At 44.5% G+C, this 1,007-nt stretch overlaps 1 protein-coding gene across 1 annotated transcript; it reads left to right on the forward strand.

Moving 5' to 3' along the window:
* The first annotated feature begins 50 nt into the window (after positions 1–50).
* Positions 51–671, forward strand: LOC102827833 (putative methyl-CpG-binding domain protein 3-like 3-like). Its single transcript, XM_006835503.1, has one exon. It carries the CDS (start codon positions 51–53, stop codon positions 669–671), a length of 621 nt encoding a protein of 206 aa, XP_006835566.1.
* Positions 672–1,007: the final 336 nt, after the last annotated feature.

Below are 1,007 nucleotides of genomic sequence, written 5' to 3' on the forward strand. Positions count from 1 at the left end.
ACAAGCCCTCTGCATCTCAAGAGTGTAGTCAGCAGAACATTTCTGAGAACATGGATGAACGTGCATCGACCTGCTCTCCTAGGCAGACCTTTCTGGGGAAACTCAAGAGAAACATGATGGTTCAGACGTCAAAGAGGAAGCGTAAGCATGAAACTGAGGCCAGGAGGAAATTTGGTGCCAGTTCTAAAATCCCCATAAGGTTGACCAGCTGTATTTTCCAGAGGCCAGTTAGCAGAATCACTTCCCACCCAGGCAATGAGGTCCGATGCAATCAATGGGAGGCGAAGTTGAAGAAGTGCCAATGGGTGTGCACATACAGGCGACTGCAAGGACTCCAGGCCTGCAGCACCACAGGAGAGCTGTTCAGTACTTTGGACTTCTCAGATGCATCACAAATAATTGCACTAGGTAGTCCAGTTAATGATGTAGGTCCATTAACCTACACGGAACCCACTCCAGTCCAGTACTCAAATGTGGCAGAGATCATCCCAGGTGTGGGCATGTGTCTCTCACATATTCTCAGTGGGCAATTGGTGACTCCTGTAGATATCAGGAGACAGACACAGAAAGTCAAGAAAGCAAGGGAGAGACTGGCTCTGGCCTTGAGGGCAGACAGACTTGCCAGGGAGGCAGAGAGAGCCAGGAGTCAAGAGGGACGTCCTGAAAACTAGATGAAAAAATCGAAGGGAGCGCAGAAGAAACTGAATACTGTGGCATTTGAGAAACAGCCCTGAGGTTTACTAGCATCTCTTTTTTCATGTCACCCCTGCTTTTTTTATGTTTTGAATCACTATGCTATGTTTACTCTCAAATGGTTCTTTATTAATCTCCTTGGAGAGACACAGGGTATGAAGAATAGATACTCTGTATAGATTGCATTGTGGATGGGAAACTGGATTCAATTGCATAAGAAAGGAGCTTTTTAATTTTCATTATATACCATGAATACACCAATTTCTATATACCCTGGCATTTATTCATTTTTTATGTTAAAATCTAAAGGAGTA

Source organism: Chrysochloris asiatica, unplaced genomic scaffold, assembly GCF_000296735.1.
Source record: "Chrysochloris asiatica unplaced genomic scaffold, ChrAsi1.0 scaffold00017, whole genome shotgun sequence".
In the NCBI taxonomy this organism is placed as follows: domain Eukaryota; kingdom Metazoa; phylum Chordata; class Mammalia; order Afrosoricida; family Chrysochloridae; genus Chrysochloris; species Chrysochloris asiatica.